The sequence below is a fragment of the Electrophorus electricus genome, unplaced genomic scaffold (genome assembly GCF_041902795.1).
Source record: "Electrophorus electricus isolate QZ-2024a unplaced genomic scaffold, ASM4190279v1 Scaffold39, whole genome shotgun sequence".
Lineage (NCBI taxonomy): Eukaryota > Metazoa > Chordata > Actinopteri > Gymnotiformes > Gymnotidae > Electrophorus > Electrophorus electricus.
Genome location: NW_027658682.1, coordinates 1,223,028 through 1,239,892, shown reverse-complemented (window position 1 = coordinate 1,239,892; position 16,865 = coordinate 1,223,028). Strand labels below are relative to the sequence as shown.

General features: G+C 43.6%; 1 protein-coding gene across 1 annotated transcript; it reads left to right on the top strand.

Moving 5' to 3' along the window:
• The first annotated feature begins 2,027 nt into the window (after window positions 1-2,027).
• LOC145655905 (homeodomain-interacting protein kinase 1-like) lies at window positions 2,028-9,103 on the top strand. The gene is made up of 10 exons (XM_081709369.1): window positions 2,028-2,145; window positions 4,982-5,397; window positions 5,728-6,101; window positions 6,761-6,884; window positions 7,312-7,431; window positions 7,552-7,638; window positions 7,939-8,120; window positions 8,264-8,494; window positions 8,751-8,877; window positions 9,005-9,103. The coding sequence occupies exons 1-10, from the start codon at window positions 2,028-2,030 to the stop codon at window positions 9,101-9,103; spliced, it is 1,878 nt and encodes a 625-aa protein (XP_081565495.1).
• The last annotated feature ends 7,762 nt before the right edge of the window (window positions 9,104-16,865 follow it).

Below are 16,865 nucleotides of genomic sequence, written 5' to 3'. Positions count from 1 at the left end.
TCCAAGAGCCAGAAATTGCATATCTGATGTTGCGCTCAAAGTCCTCCAGTGCTTACTAGATTCACTGCCCACACACTTTCTTAAAGAAATTCTACCTGAAGTAATTGAACCTTTACTAAATTTAATAAACTAATCCTTAAATATTGGCTACGTTACTAAATCATTCAAATTTGCAGTAATCAGACCACTTCTCAAAAAATCTAACCTCAACCCATGTCAGCTGTCAAACTACAGACCGATCTCAAACCTACCATTTATTTCCAAGATCCTAGAAAAAGCTGTAGTTCAGCAGCTAAGCGCATATCTGAATCAGAACCGAATGCATAAAGGATGTTGAGAAACTTTCTCTCACTTAATCCTGACAAAACAGAGGTGCTTCTATTAGACACAGAGACAGCTAGATCCTCTAATTACTCAAAGAACCTCAATGAAATCACAGTCACATCTTCCCTCACAGATAAAGATCTTGGCGGTATCATGGATCCCAGTCTCTCGTTCGAAGCTCATGTAAATAATATTTCTAGGAAGGCCTTTCTCCACCTTAGGAACATTTCTAATATTAGAAACATGCTCTCCTCACATGATGCAGAAAAGCTAGTCCATGCATTTATTACTTCAAGATTGGACTATTGTAATGCCCTACTATTAGGCTGTACTACTAAGTGGTTAAACAAGCTCCAGCTAGTTCAAAATGCAGCAGGCAGAGTGCTCATTAGAACGACAAAATCTGAATCCATCACGGCTATCTAAGATACTTTACATTGGCTCCCAATAAAATTTCATATTGATTATAAAATACTTCTAATTACCTACAAAGCATTGAATGGTCTTGCCCCACAGTTCCTTAGAGAACTCTTAGTTCATTATAAACCACCATGTCTGCTTAGATCGAAAGGTGCAGGTTCTTTACCTGTACCAAGACACTTTACTTGTTTTTTCATTTTATAATTATATTTTTCTCGGTAATTGTTATTATTGTGGTGACTGTTGTCGGCCAGAGGAGGATGGGCCCACCGTTTAGTTTTAGTTCCTCTCAAGGTTTCTTCCTCATGCTCTAGTGGGGTTTTTTCTTGCCACTGTCAGCCTTGGCTTGCTCACTGGTGGCTTGGACTTGGACATTTGTAAAGGTGCTTTGTGACATCTGTTCTAAAAAGCGCTATATAAATAACTTTTGATTTTGATTTTTGATTTGATCCCCTGAGGAAAAGCCAGAGTAGCTCCCACTCTGAGGCAGATGCTTCCTCTGTGAGCCATTTCCCACCACTGGATGAGCCCCAGAGAGAGCGAAGGATCCGCGGCCCACAGGCTGCTGTCAGAGAAGAGCGGCCCCACTTCAGGCAGGTGGCAAAGAGCTATAATTACAGAGCATACCTAAAAATACACAAATGGCATGCTTTGGAAAAATAAATATAAAAATTAGTGAGGGTCACCCTGACAGCGAATACATTTGTTTCTGTGTTTTTAAAAGTTGATTTTATTAATGAAACCTGTTTAGCATTACCGATATCATAACACCAGGTATGTACACCGTGTTCTAACGCTGTTTTAGGGAGAAGAAGAAGGGGAGCTTGACTCTGGTGCAGTCTCTGGCCCAGAACCACACCGACATCCTGCTTCCCAAGCTCCACGATGTGTGCCTGACTGTGGTCCAGAGGGGCCCTCTCAGGGACAAAAGATTCTCTAATCAAATCATATAAACAATGGCCCAAAAAGGATCTTCGCATTTTGCTGTCCGAGCTGGAATTGCTCTGTTTTGTGACCAAAATGGTTCTAACCTGATGAAGAGTCAATTTGGAATGTTCTAGCGAGGAATATCTTGTCCTTAAACATGGTAGGTAGTACAAACTGATGCTTTTCCTTCTCTGACACACCAAGTAAATCTGCCACATATCGGATGAGTCCGATCGGCGTGTTTAAACAGGCACATCCCCATGGCGTGCCTGAACACCTGAGCCCCATGTCCACTGTCTCAGTTGAAGAATCTGAGCTCCATGGTGTCGCGTGCTTCCATGACAACACTGGCGCACATGTCCACCGACCTGTGGAGGGCCATGGACGCCAAGGCGGAGTTGGTTGCCTGCATGCTGCCGCACAAGGCGGGCGAAAGCAACCTCTTCATCAGGGAGGACAAGGACCTTGCGCTCGGTGCCATGGTGCAGAGCTGCTCGCCCACTCAGGTCATTCATGCTCTGCTGGCCGGGGAACTCAGGAAGGATCACCTCACCAACACCTCTATAAATTTGTTTTGAAAACGGTCATGCAGCCATTTGACCAAAATAAATTACACTGCCAAAAGAGACTTTTAGTAGAAGACAGAAACACATTTATAGTACAGCAGAGCCCTGCTACTACGAGGCAGTAATAGTGGAATCTAGACGCTATAATAGGTTCATAATAATTACACGCTATAATAGGTTTCCAATGTTGGGCAGTAGTTTAGCTGGGGCCTGGGAATATTGACATACCTATCGATATCTTGGTGCCCTTTTTTTTTTTTGGCTCCTCCTACAGGTCCAGCAGTCTGTGATGTCATCCCACGATAGATCAGGAAGCAGCTCCCTTCGTCACCAGCTCCCTGACCAGCCCTACCATTGGCCCGTGGCCTACTCGCTTGGCCAGAGGAAAGCCTGTATCCTTGCCTGTGAGAGGAAGAGGAACACGGAGAGACATGAGGGATTCGGACATTGAACATCAGCTCGATTATTGAACTTGATTATTGTAGTTTCTGGGCTTATTGTTTGTTTTAATGCCTTCATTTTTAAAAAAAAATAGTGTTTTTTACAAACAGACTAACAAACTGTATTAAATGTATCTCAAATGCAATGTGTGATTAATGTGTTTAACAAGTTGATTGTTGTATTTTGAATTCCATGGGAGGTGTAACTATAAAAAATAGTTCTTTGGCACTTAGTGGCAGTATTTGTTCAAAACACATGTAACATCAAGCTCTTATGTAACCTTTATAGGATCTTCACCTCAGACTTTGAATTTTGGCTTAATTTAAAGGGATATTGTGGGGTAATTGGAGCTAATTCTATAACTATAGTAGTGAACTGTATTACTACAGAGAAATCTTTTTGGGATTGTGTGTGTTTAAAATAGAAAACAAAAATTGAAACAGGTAATTTATCAGGTTTCAGATTTCCTGTTCTGCTGGACTGAGGGCATGTTGCTATATTGACAAAATCCAAGTAACTGCAAAATCTTTAAATAGTACAATATATAAACACAGGCAGTGGTAGTTCAACGGTTAAGGTACTTGACTTGTTCTCGGAAGATTGCTGGTTCACTGCCACGTTGCCACTGTTGGGCCCCCGCGCAAAACCCTTAACCCTCAATTGCTCAAATCGTACTCAGTCATAATTGTCGCTTTGAATAAAAGTGTCAGCTAAATGACATAAATGTAATCAGCACAGTCAAAGATTGATTAACCACACTAAGTCCAATACTAAGAGACTGGTACAGTGGATGAGGCACAGAGCAGGATACAGCACTATTTTTTGCTTTCCATCAGCAAGTGCTACCTGGATGCAGTCTTGCTACTTGGGGATTTTGCAGGCTTTGACTCCTTGGGTGTGTGATGAGGATTTTGCTTCAGTTAAACTCCTCATGAACATGTCTGACAAACCTGCACGTATGCTCTACCAGGACCTCATTTAATACTTCTCTTTCAGTAACTTGGAGCCTGTGGTTTTTGTTTGCTATTTCTGACATAACTGGGCAACATTTTACATTTAATGTATATATGGAATCCACAGAATCTATACCATAATACTGTAAAGAAATAGTATACTTTATACATTGTAGCTAGTCCATGCTAGAAGCTCCCAAACAACTCCACATAAACTTCAGCTCAAATAAGCCTCTTCCTTTCCATGATGTCCAAAAGTATTGGCGTTCAAATCATTCTTATAATAAATGGGAAGCTGATTGACAGCACGCGGACCTTTAAACGGTTAAAAGGAGAACTAAATAAGACAAGTGAAGGGTCTACGTTTTCATCTACACCTCCTCCATTTGTTGAAACACCTGCCAATCACGCCACTTGCCCAGGAAACATATGAAGTCACCCACCCCACTTTTTATGTAATTGAATTTTCTTTGACAAAATCTGAAGTTATCTTATACTGGAAGCATGTTTTAAAATGCCATTTAAAATGACAGCCACGATTGTTGTGGAAATTTACCAGAAAAGCACAAAATATTTAGCGTGGGATTCTGGAGAACGGATGCATGTAGACGGCTGAAATCGGTAAGCAGGTACATGTATTAGTCCTAAGAAATGTTATGTTGATAAATGTAGTATTTAATATTCGATGCTATCAAGTGATTTATATGAGTCTGCCAGTTTGGGCCCGTAGGTGCAGCAGTTTATGACGTTACACCTGTCCATGTCACCTTGTTGCCATGGAACGAAGAGTCCGTAGAGTAGCGAATTGATATTTGGTGGAAATCTTCTCACTCCGGTCGATATAGTGCTAATAATTTCAATTCTTTAAATTAAGAACCACAGAACAACATGGATGATCATGAATTATATCCGTTCGGTTTTCTTGAGCCTTCTTTCCGTAAGGTTAAAGGTGGGAAAATAATCAACACTGAGGGTAAGTTATGAAGTTAACTAGCGGTTAGCGTTAGCGTTAGCTAGCTAGCGTTAGCTAAATCATAGATCGTGTTTTGTTGTTGTTGTTGTTTTTTTTTAAATCTGCTGTTTTAGTTTTAATTTTGAATATAGCCCCTAACTAGATCTGCATAGCATTCCTTTGGTTAGTGGCCCTGTTTTCATCTTTCCCTAAAGGAATATTCTCTTCCCCTTCAGATTCCTCCAGTGGGATCGCCAAGAAAGTAAAATTCGAGAGCAATTACTACCTGCGGAGTCCTGGTCCTCGGATTCGGCCGGGGACGCCCTGGCCCTCGGATCCAGGGTTCAGTTCAACCGATGGCTTACCTGCCCTGGTCTTTTCCCCCTCTGGAGCCTCAGACAAGGCTGCGTCGTCGTCCAGCCAGCGGGGAGAAGACGCCCGTCAGAAGCGGTGCAGCCTGAAGAGGAAGAGAGAAGGGGAACACAGCAGCGACAGCGTACAGATCCTGGAGGATCTCTACACCCCTTCATTGTCCAAGCGCGTGGCCAGGAGCGGAACAACCACCTCTTCCACCCAGTCCATTGCGTACTCCGGTTGTACCGCAGATAGCAGCAAATCGATAAGTGATTGCGAATACCAGCTGGTGCAGAATGAAATCCTCTGCTCTGCCTCCAACAGCTACGAGGTTCTGCACTACCTTGGTTGTGGAAGTTTTGGCCAGGTGGCCAAATGCTCCAAGAAGGACACCAATGAAATGGTTGCCATCAAGATCCTGAAAAACCATCCATTCTTTGCTCGACAGGGTCAGATCGAGGTGGGAAAGTTTTGCCTGCTTTTTTGGAGCTTTTGATATGGAATCAGCTGTAGCCCCGATTCTGTTTGTTGGTATCAGATGTGCTAACTCACACTGTGGAATCTGTATACAGCCAGGGTAGCACAAAAACACTTGTGTTTGGTATCAGCACACTAGTTCTAATTTTCAAAGCATCAGTAGGAACTAGTTCAGATAACACATCGACAGCTTGAAGCTTACTATAAAAAGAAGGCTTAGCTACAATTGCATAAGCCATACCTGTTTGGATGTGTATTAAAAAAAAAAGTGCAGAAAAATTAAATCTGTCTTTCCTCATTTGCTCCTCCTCAGGTGAGCATCCTGAGACGGCTGAGCAGGGAGAACGCAGACGAGTTCAACTTCGTGCGTGCGTATGAGTGCTTCCAGCACAAGAAGCACATGTGCCTGGTGTTCGAGATGCTGGGGCAGAGCCTCTACGACTTCCTGAAGGACAGCATGTTCAGCCCGCTTCTGTTGAAGTGCGTCCGGCCCGTGCTGCAGCAGGTCGCCAAAGCGCTCATGAAGCTGAAGAGCCTGGGCCTGATCCACACCGACCTCAAGCCCGAAAACATCATGCTGGTGGACCCCGTCAGGCAGCCGTACAGGGTCAAAGTCATCGACTTCGGCTCGGCTAGCCACGTCTCCGAGGCCGTGTGCTCCAGCTACCTGCAGACCAGATACTACCGGTGAGGGACACGTGCTGAGGCGTGTTAGAAATAAGTGTGCACTTGTTGCACTCGAGTGTGCTTTAGAGTAGAGCTGCACATTTTGGCAGTTGCGATGACCCTGCTACACATTAAAATCGTGATAAGCATTACAGTTAACTGGAGCACGACTGATTCATATTTGATTTATAAGTGGTTTAATTTTAGTGATTCATGTGAGTGCTGTTATTTAGCAAAATACCTGATGAACCCTCTTCAATGTCTGAGATTAGTTAAGATGCTCCGAGTTGCAGGCTTTGGTAATATTAGTATTGGTCATGTCTGTACAAAACTGCTGTTGCATTGTAGCTATACCGTTAATTAACCGTGTTGTTTACCGAGTAACAGTGTTTAACTGCATTGATACTCTGTATTTACTTAATGGAAAACAGAACATCATTGTAGTGTCAGTGCATTTTTGCATATAGTTCCATGTTAGAATAGTGGGTGTGTAATGTAAAGTGGTGTGTATGGGGGAAAAAAAAACCTGGACTCATCAACAAAATACTATTTAAACCTTTTACATTTTCATGAATGAATTCAGCACCGTTTGTGTTAAAGCAATTGCCGCCGAATCACCACAAACTACGGAATCAGCCGAGACTGATTTCATGATGGCGATATCTGTGTTTTTGGTCTAGGTCACCTGAGATCATCCTGGGTCTCCCTTTCTGCGAGGCCGTGGATATGTGGTCGCTGGGCTGTGTCATCGCCGAGCTGTTTCTGGGCTCCCCCCTGTATCCGGGAGCCTCTGAATATGATCAGGTAAGCACACGGGCCTTTGAGCTGTGCCTAGTCTTTTTCACGCATCTTGGGCTTGGATTCACGGAGCTCTGTAGAATTTCGCTGATTTGGGGTCGGTTCTTTCACTTTCTTTTCACACTTTTCTCACTGTGTGATGAAGACGTAAATCTTGTTTGTGAAAAGAGTGGCGTAGTGTTGCTAATGGAAATGGCCGTTCTTCTAACTATGCAGTTTGTTAGGGAGTCCATAATGGCTAGCAAGGAAGAGAGTGAATGTATGGTTTGAGCTTTTAGCTGCTGCTTTGGCTAGCTTATTTTTAGGAATAATATAAATAAGAGTTTCTATGGCCTGTTTTTCTTTTCTTTTTTTTTTTATACATGCATTTTGAAAATGGAAGGATGAACACAAAATAAAGTCGTAATCCTCTTGCCGTGTGGTGTCTCTGCAGATCCGTTACATCTCCCAGACGCAGGGCCTACCAGCAGAGTACCTGCTGAGCGCAGGGACCAAGAGCAACTATTATTTCCACAGGAGCCCTGACTCCAGCTGCCCCCTGTGGAGACTCAAGGTTTGCCAGTCTTTAAATGCCAAATACCATGTGTTTGTTTCATAAGGGATGTAACTTAATGATGTCATGTAACTTTATGGTGGAGCTGAATGGTTGATTTTTTTTCTTTCCTTTCTCCAGACGCCTTCAGAGCATGAGGCAGAGCATGGCATCAAGTCCAAAGAGACACGGAAGTACATTTTCACCTGTCTTGACGACATGATGCAGGTTATTTTGGCTTTTGTGCACATAACTGTACGCATTGCTTTACTGTTGTGATGTGAATTTGAAGAACGTGAGAAACAGCTTCCACGGCTCACGTTGTAGAGCAGGTTGAGCAAGGTGCTAGCTCAAAGGTCGAGCGTTCGTGCCGTTATAATGAGGAACGCACATGAATCGCTCTGGAGAACGGCATCTACGAAAGGCAGAGCAATGCATAGTAACTTGCTGCAGAACTTGCTGCGTCTTAGGTGGATCGGTGCCCTCTGCTGGTGTTTAATATGACTCACCCCTGGGTCTCTCACGCAGGTCAATGCGACCAGTCTGGAAGGCGCAGACGTCTCGGCGGAGAAGGCAGACCGGCGGGAGTTCATCGACCTGCTGAACAAGATGCTCACGCTGGACGCTGACAAACGGATCACGCCGATGAAGGCCCTGAAGCACCCGTTTGTCACCATGAGCCACCTCCTCCAGTTCCCTCAAAGTGCCCAGTGAGTTGTTCCAGGCCTTCCAATCTACATGTCACAGTTTTTAAAAAAAATTAAGGAACACCATCTTAATTTACAAATCCAAATGGTAGTACTGTAACTTGCCCCCCGCCCGTGTCTCTCTTTCTCTCTCTCTCTCGCTGCAGTGTGAAATCTTGCTTCCAGAAAATGGAGATCTGCAATCGGCAGTGCACAGGGTGTGATGGCAGCAAGAGCCTGTTTGGCAGTGGGGGTGGGGCGGGGGGCGGGGCCAGCACAGCTGCCAACCTCAATGACACCTTCAGCAGCTGGCTCGCCCAGCACAGCCAGGTGGGACAACCGGCACAGCAGGGCGGGTTCAAGAGGTCAAAAGATCGCCAAGCAGAGAGCCGGGCTAGGTACTCCCTGCTTCTTATTGCACTTTTTAATGGTTGGCATTAGCGCTAAAACTCCACACTAATTCAGTGCAAGGGAACCCTAGAACAGGACTCAAGACCTACTGGTCTAGTGTGTGGGTCTGCATAGTGGGTACAACTGTTGTAACAAGTGCTGGATGGCTCTGTGCCATCACACTTTGGTGATAGGTTGTGTGTGTTCACTCGAGTGTGCAGTGTGTGTTGAGAGTGTTGACGTGCTCCTCTGACCCTGTGCCAGACCTGTGTCCTCCCCCGTGCATGGCATGGGCGACGCATCGGAGCCCATTATCATCTCTGACACGCCCAGCCCAGCTATGAGCGTCATCATCATCTCCAGCGACTCGGAGGACGAAGATGACACCAAAGTCCAGCCCACCAGGTGCCCTCGCCTCGTCTTTTTAAAGCCATTATGAAATCCTTCCTAACACTTTCCTTGCCGTCACTCATCTTGTTGTTTAACCCTTCCTTCCCTTCCTTGGCCCCAACTCCCAGCTGCGGCGGGCGAACGTCATGAGCTGCGTGACGGCGCAGCACTCCGACATGTCCACATACATCCCGCTCAGCCCCAAGTGTCTGCCCAAGTTCGTGTAGAGCGCCACCAACCTGCCCAAGTGTTTTTTTGTTTTTGTTTTTTTTTACTTTGAATAAAAAACTTTGAATTGAAGTCGCTGACTGTGCCATGCCTTTCTGTGGGAGGCCCCATTTTTAACATTTTTTTTAACAATACCCATATTTTTATACATTTATATTTTGATGTTGATGGTTTTGGTTCTGTGTGAAGTTAAAATATTTTTTTATGCTGCACTTGGCCTCAATTAATGTATTTTAAACATATTGGATGTGAGTCCTTGACCAGCATGTCAATAAAGCTTCATCCAGTTGCTCTTGTCACAATGTGTTCAGTTCTTCTTAAAAGGGTAACATCGCAATTCTAAATTGTATTACAGTAAAGCAAAACATTAAAGGTTATTTGGTTGTACTATTCTATTGATCCTATAGTCAGTGGCTATCAATAAGAAATGATCAAGCACAGTTTTATTGGGTGTGTGTCTGGAAAGAGAACTACAGCTCCTGGCGAGATTTTTGGTTCAAGATTAATCATCATGCAAATTATTGTGATTAACGCTTTGTCTGTTTAATGAAACTATTATACTATAAACCTAATGTTTTAATAGGGCTGGCAACTTTCTAGATCTGATTACTACACGTGTGTGAAGTACAGGTGCTGTAGCTATACAAAATACAAATGTCCACAGTAGCCTAATTATAATATATGCATCCAAAATAAACACCAGAAGCCTGGACTAATGCTAATGTACATAAGTGCATTAAATCTAGGTAGGACTGCTCGATAGGTAGGATAACAAAACATTTGTCCCGCCATACAAAAGAAATGAGAGCGTGATAAGGACTCCAAGTCGCCACCAGATGGCGCCCGAAACCGCTTAAATGTATTCCAGTCGGAGACGCCTTTTACCTTAACATGCCAGGATACACACTCACTGGATGTTTAATCTTTCGAATGGGTCAGCTATGTTTTTATAGTCCGGAAAGATTTTTTATTATTATTAATCAGTTAAGTAATTCAAGCTGTTGCATTTTGCTGAGTTGAGGGAATATTGCATAACCCTGTACTAGCCAAATAATTAGATTTGATGTGCTATTTTGTGGATTAATACCATACCTGGCATGGTTTTAATGGCACATGGTCAATACTTGCTGTCAAAATACAGAGGTTCATAAGAACCTCCTTCCTTCATAAGGAGACTCCTGTTTTTGAAACTGTTTCGCGCTAACACCACTGTTTCTGCATACTAGCTCTTACTGCTTTTTTGCAACATGTTTATTCTTCGCCATTAGCGATAGTTTTATCTGTGAGAAGTGTAGATGAATTGCTGTTCTGTGACGTGGGAGACAAGGCAGGATGCAAAGACGAGCCGTGGTTCACATGGGACAGATGTTTATTAACACACAAAACAAAATGAAACCAAACACGAAGAACATTAAGCACTAACATCGGAGGCTCGTCGCTTTCAGAGTCCTCTGACCCGGTCTATAAACCACAGGAAGGATCCTCATGGCGGGCCTCCTCCACCTCCACTGATGGATCCTCAGAGCGGTCGGATTCGGTGTCTGACCTGAGGCCGACGTCAACATACTCCTCACTCCTGCTGTAATCCTCCTGGTAGTCCGTGAGGGGATAGTAGGACCCTGCAGAGTCTGTCCCTGGATATTGGTAGTCGTAATCGTACGGGTCCCGGTAATCCAGTGAAGGTAGGCAGGACTCTGCAGCATCTGATCCTGGACCACCACCAGGGCCCCCCCAAAATCCTCCAGAGATACTCTCCCCTGATGTGATGACAGGGAGTGTTCCCACAAGTATGGAGGATTCTCCTGCATGGGTTGGGTAGAAGCAGCTACACTGCTTCTTCCCCTTTTTCTTCTTTCCCTTGGCTCGAGGCAACCTTCAACGGTCGGTGTTCCTGTGACGTGAAGCCGGATGCAAAGATGAGCTGCGGTTCAGATGCCACAGACGTTTATTATCATACAGAACAAGACAAAACCAAACACGAAGAACATTAAGCATTAACACTACTTAGAACATAACAGGCAGTCTTAAAACACAACAAAGCAGCATACATGGGGTCAAACACTGACAAACAACAACAAAACAAGGGTTTAAATATGTGTGCTCACAATTAAAAGAACTATAGACAGATGCTGGTTCACTCCTAACATCTGCAAATTAAAATACAAGTTGGTTATTTCTCAAAAAGGACTGAAGCTCTTCCTCCGTCAGTGAAGCACCCTGGTAGTGTTCTCATATGTGGCGATGGAAGTGACGTCCATGTAAATAGGTGTTTAATCACTGCCATGTGCTACTTGGAAAATAAATTAATCTTTTAGTATGAACAATGTTGGGGATAAAGAAAGGGGACTTGTACATCTCCAATAGCGATTAGAAGACAATAACTGACACTAGGACACCTCATCTAAATATGTTGACTTGACAAGTATAGTATTATTCATGTTATACATCTATGGGTTAAAAATATGGAAAAAGTGTTTTAACAAGAACGCCAGAGGGGGCATTTACTATTTTGTGGAGAATAAAAAATGGCTCATTTTAATGTGTTAAAATTTTTTAAATTCTTTTGCAGAGAGGGAAGGGTGAAAGGACTGAGAAAGAAAGTTAGCACCTGCCAACCGGTGCTGGGAGTAGGCCTCACTCACCTGTCATGCACAAGAGACCTGCAGTCCCAGGGCACAGTAAAGGCTAATTTACTCCCTACATATAAAAGCTTGTAAAACTTGTTTCTGTTAGAGTGCTCCTAGACTGAGGTACCTACATTCCCAAGTCTGAAAGGTGAGATTCTACCTGTGCACGTAGAAAATCAGGTAGGCTGTTTTTGTCCTGCTCTTCAGGATGGCTGGCTCAGTGCTTCTTGATACTTTTAAGTCACTGAATGACAACCAGCTCTGTCCTTCTCCCTCAGCTGTGTCACTGATATAGTGGCCTGTCGGAGTAGTCGGTGGTCCTTAGTCATTTAATAGTTTCTACTGCACGTGTATAAATAATGTCAGATTACTCACCATGGTCCATGCTGTCACCTAAATGAGAAACCACCGCCTGGAGTCTGTAGGTGCCAGTGGGTGCACATTCCTGCAACAAACAAATACATCTTTTTTTTCATACGATTAACTGAAAACGCATCACGGATCGAACGCCATCTCTGTATTAACAGGCCTCTTTCATTCTCTCTCATTCTGTCTCTGTGTCTCTCTCAGCCTGTATCTCTCTTCTTTTTGGTCTCTCTCTCTCCTCACCGGTAGGCTTACTTGCTGTCCTCTAGCTCCCTGTCCTTCTCCTCTCTCATTTACTACTGATGGGTTAAAAGAACTTAGTCATTATGGCAGATACTTATACACAGCCGTATTATCACTCCACTGTAAGAAAATGGCACAACTCTACCTGGCTGGGGACTGGAGTTTTCCCCCAGTTTATCATTTTGCATTTCTTGCGGTTTGTCCTGGGTTCCCGCTGCTCCACTGAGGACAAACCACAAAGCCATTCAGTCGGCATTTTGTAGCTAAATGGGAATGGGTGGACAGAGAAGTATGTGGGCATGGGTTGATGGTACGAGCTCACCTCGACTGCTGCCTGAGAGAAGCCACCCCAGGAAGGGCAGAGAGATCCAGCTCGGACGGGACGTCCATCACGTCTGAGAGCTTTTGGCCCAGCATGTCAAACCGCTTAAGGTGGAGGACGAAAATACTGTTCCAAGAGGAAAAGTGACTTAAGGACTGGAAGTGTGTGTGAGTGGAGGAGGGTGTGTGTGTTGGACTGGTTTAAAACTCATTCTTTAAGGTCATCTACGTCAGACGAGACTCACCGTGGCAGTGTGAAAAACTCCACCTCTTCAGTTGCCTCGCAGCCTGCTTCACACTCACAAAAACGCTCCAGTAGTGTTGGCTGAAAAAAGAAAGAGACCCTTTCATTGAGAGTGATAAAATCAAAATGGTAGCATGTCATAACTGTATTCTCTCCTTTACAACACAGTAATGAAGCCTTATCCAAAGAGGGTGTGTGAGGTGACCAACCTTAAAGTAAGTGTGTAGGCTGTCGGTCGTAGCAGGGCTCAGATTTACAGAGAGGTGGTTGTAGACATCCACTCTGCAGCTCTGCTTTCCACAGCTTTCACAAAATGGAGAACAGAAATGTTACAACATTTGCACAGAAATAATCTCCTGCATCCCTTATACAGTGTGTGAGTTATCACATGCTAATTTGCTCAGTTTTACAAGTAGATAACATCTTATCTAATGTGAAGCATCAGAGCAGAAAACATTTAGAATGCTCAGTCCATGTCTGTTATGTTTTCCCAAACTCACACACACTCTGAGATTTGAAAGCTATGTGATGAATACAAGCTGAACTTGTGAGCATTTTAAATGTTCATATTTAAGTTATGTATGTTATGAAACTTTCATGAATACTTTAAACAGAGATGTCCGGAGAAAGCGCCTACTCTCCGTGAGAAAATGTACTTTAAACAAACATGTTAAGACTGGTTAAGACCAGTCCATTAACACAAAGGAGATATGCAACAGTGATACCTAATTACCTGGTACATGTGAGCACAGACTTGATATGAAACTCAAAGTTTGCCACAGGGCAGATGTAAGAGAAGAAAGAGGCCCTGAGTCTCTCTCCCTCCTCTTTCAGCTGCAGTAAGCAGAGCATCAGGAACTCATGAGCATCCTGTGGAGGACAGCACAGGAGAACATCAGAGGAGGATTTGCTCCTGGACTTCAACAGCAGCACGGTGAGAAAACAAAGGTGGCCGTGTGCAGTTCCTGCAGGGTACTGCGTGAGGTTCTGATGTGTTCTGAATGGCTGAGGGGGCTATTTAGCTGGACCTGTTCATAGTCCTCTTCGAATGCAGGGCAGCGGGCTGAAACACACTCAAGCAGGGCTCCCAGGAGCTGCACCTTCTGCTTTGTGCTGCGAGTGGTGAGCTGGGCCTGCTGCAGATCTGAAAAACATCTACACACAGCAACAGGGAGACCAAGTGGTTTATATCTCTGAGCATCACAGCACCTCCTTAAGCACTCATGATTAAACAGTTCATTTAGACCCATGTGAAGCCTCTGGTTCTGAACGGGTACCTGAGCATCTGGCAACTAGAAGGATCCGTCAAGCAGGATGACTGAGCTCTGATGGGTCTCCAGAAGCAGGAGATACTCAGTAGGCACTGCAGAGTGGCGTTCATATAGCAGCTGTTCCCAATGTTGGGAAACCTAACAGGTCATCCATGTTAAAAATAGATTTAGTGCACAAGCTCTGAAACATCCAGGCCACTACATGTCAGTATAATGGCTGTTTCATAATGTGAAGAAGAACTGCTAAATGACTTACTGCTCATTTAATTACAATATGTTTGTATTTGTATAGGAGAAAAAGACTGAGCTTCACCTGTGTAAACTGTAAAATCATCTACTCTTAATAGGCTGTGTAGTAAAACGCGGTGTGTATTCTCGTCTTTACCCGAGCTGCCGAATGTTGAGGTGTTCGACAGCGGAATGGATGGGGGTGTGGCCTTGGCCCTCACCCTGACCAATCTGACGCATCCTTTTACTCCTGAGGACGTGCAGCAGCTGTCGCAATAAATTCCGCGGCTGAACACGAGTGTCTGCCTGCATCAGAACAGCCGGAAACCTGAGAGAGAGAAAAGAAGGGAGAGATGAATACAGAGTGGCCAGTTATGCACAAAATGTTCACATAACAACCCTTAGACAGATAAAGGTGTGAAGAATGAAAAATACAATGATGTTTTTTCTCGTTTTATGCCCTAAGGAAGTTACAATGGCAGTGCCATTGGGTAACCACCATGCCACACTTTTCTCTGCCACGAAGATGAATTTTGATAATGTACCCACCTCTCAATGCGCACGGAGTCCACATCTTTATCTGCAGCCTCTGTATAGAGAACAGAAACTTGGAGTAAATGTCCTTAACCAAAAACAGACTATGCATTTGAACAACATGATCAAATCTGCTGAGCTCTAACCAGGAACAATCACTGCTGTAGTCCTGAGCGACTCATATGAGGAGGAGGAGGAGGCTTGACCAGGAAGGCACGACTGGGTAGAAGAGGCATTGTGGGATATGTCCACAGGTGAAAAGGAAGAAGCAGTACTGAAGATCAGGGACCCCTCAGAGGAAGAGGGGCAAGAAGTGGAGGTGGTCACATTCGCGGCGTGACCGTCTAATGCCACGCAGGAGTCAGACACTTTGGAGGATGAGATTATGTGTCTCCACCAACTTCTATTCGTTTTCTCCTTCTTCTTTTTCTGTAGAAAAGCATTGTAGAAACGTATTGATTTGTATATGCAGTATTATCGCGACTTAGCGATATCTCGGTATTCTTACAAGAATCTCATTTTGATTTAAAAAAAACAAAACAAAACTTTTTAATCATCTGCATTTGCGCTAGTTTTTTTTACAGGAAAATGCTAATTAGTTACGCACTGTAACGGCCCGAGTGCCGCTGGTCAAGGAACAGGACGTACAGACTCGCTCCACGGAGACGTTTATTAACGATTATTAACATACGATACAGACACCGGCACTCACGTATAACACAAACTGTGACCGTGAACATGATCAACGACTGACAATAAGGCACACACTAACAAGGGTTTAAATACATACAAACATGACAAGAGTAAACCGATGCAGGTGTGTGCTGAACAACATAGGCAAGGTTACGCACGAGACAGTCAACGAAGAACTCCCAGTGCACGCGGCGGGCCATACCACGTGACCAGTGGAAGCGTTCCGTGACATGCACAATAAATCTTAATCCTTTTCAGATTATCGTATTTAAAATCGTTCCCAAAGTGTAGGAAAAAACATACATACCTTCATACACGAGCAAACACAGCCCATCCTGTTCGAATCTGTGATCTACTCGATTAGAGAATTAAGTAAAATATCAAATATGGTTTTTACAGGTCCTTTAACTGATATTCGCGATACAGCGCACCTCATTGTTTTGTTTTAAAACGGAGTTTTGACTCTTAGATGTTCTGAATATGTATTATTTTGTCATTACTGATGCAAGTTCTCAGTTCTCATACGTTGTCACCCTCTTGAAAATAAATATTATTTACGTGTGTGTGTGTGTGTGTGTGTGTAAGCGTTTCAAACGTTAAGATTCTTTAACTTCCGCAGTATAGTTTGGTAAATTCAGGTAGCGTAATGTTTTTTCCTAAAATCCTCACTGTCTCGCCCTGTGGTAAGGAGAAATGTTCCAAATATGACAGGTTACGTTTTATCATAGATAACTGGCTACAAATTTACATTTGCGCCCTAATTTCTCTAGACATACATCTATAAGCATTGTTACTTTAAGACGCAATTAGTCTTGCGCTCTGGCAAACGTGTGCACCTGTAAATAATTACAATTATTTTAATGTACAACTTATTTTATTGTATAACCACACTGTAAATAGAATCCATAAGAATGTATTCAAAGCCAGAGTTGTAACGTTCAGTTATTTTTACAGGTAGAGGATTACTGTGCTTCTACTATCTCTTAGCAACAAGTGATTTTTTTTTCTTCAGTATGACATGTGGGATAGTTTAGGGAACCTGATTTTTTTGTTAGATAAATATGTGTGGGTTATGACCGTTAAAAAGACCTGAACAAAAAAAATGTTTGGATTTTTATTCGCTGTCACCTTTCATCACGGGCAACATAAAAATTCACACTACTGCAATATCGCTAACATGTTACTGGCATGCGAATAAGACACCTGAGCACAGAGAGAAACCCAGTGTTATGAT